The sequence below is a fragment of the Carlito syrichta genome, unplaced genomic scaffold (assembly GCF_000164805.1).
Source record: "Carlito syrichta isolate Samal-C Ts95f unplaced genomic scaffold, Tarsius_syrichta-2.0.1 Scaffold169151, whole genome shotgun sequence".
Taxonomy (NCBI): domain Eukaryota; kingdom Metazoa; phylum Chordata; class Mammalia; order Primates; family Tarsiidae; genus Carlito; species Carlito syrichta.
In genome coordinates this window covers 48,917-49,592 of record NW_007113247.1, presented here as the reverse complement: position 1 = coordinate 49,592, position 676 = coordinate 48,917, and the positions used below count along the sequence as shown (strand labels likewise).

General features: G+C 67.2%; 1 protein-coding gene across 1 annotated transcript in view; it reads right to left on the bottom strand.

Moving 5' to 3' along the window:
- Positions 1 to 77: 77 nt before the first annotated feature.
- ZNF575 (zinc finger protein 575) overlaps positions 78 to 676 on the bottom strand; it is a 1,805-nt gene continuing 1,206 nt past the window's right edge. The window contains 1 exon segment of the mRNA XM_021709201.1: positions 78 to 676. This exon segment is cut by the window's right edge and continues 20 nt beyond it. Coding sequence (XP_021564876.1) covers positions 134 to 676 — 543 coding nt within the window. The 3' untranslated portion in view covers positions 78 to 133.

Below are 676 nucleotides of genomic sequence, written 5' to 3'. Positions count from 1 at the left end.
CCACTGCACTCCCGTCTGGGCGACAGAGTGAGACTCCAACTCAAAAACAAAAAAAAAAAAGAAAGAAAATAAATCCCGTCTCTTTATTGATCGGGGCTGGCGGCAGAGGGGTCCAGAGAGCCAAGCAAAGGGCTCACTCTCTCTCCCCCTGGCCCTCCACCTGGTGGTGACTGCCTTGGTGAAGGAGCAGGAGGCGTCTCTGGCCAAAGGCCTGGCCGCAGCTGGCGCATCGGTGCCGGGCCGTGGCTCGGCTGCCCGGCGCGGTGGGGGGGTCGTGACACAGGCGATGGGCGGCCAGCTTGGAGGGAAACGAGAAAGCCTTGGGGCAGTGCGGGCAGGGGTAGGGGCGGGCGTCCGTGGCGTGGTGCGTGTGGCGGTGGGCTGCCAGCTTGGAAGGGTAGCAGAAGGACTTGGGGCAGTCGGGGCACGGGTAGGGGCGGGCGGGCGCGTGGGTCCAGAGGTGAGCAGCCAGCTTGGAGCGGTGGCCAAAGGCCTTCGGGCAGTGTGGGCACGGGTGCGGGCGGGCGCCGCTGTGCGTGAGGCGGTGGGCTGCCAGCTTGGAGGGGTAGGAGAAAGCCTTGGGGCAGTCGGGGCACGGGTGCGGTCGGGCGCCGCCGTGTGCTAGCCGGTGCGTGGCCAGCTTGGACGGGTACGAGAAGGCCTTGTCACAGTCGGG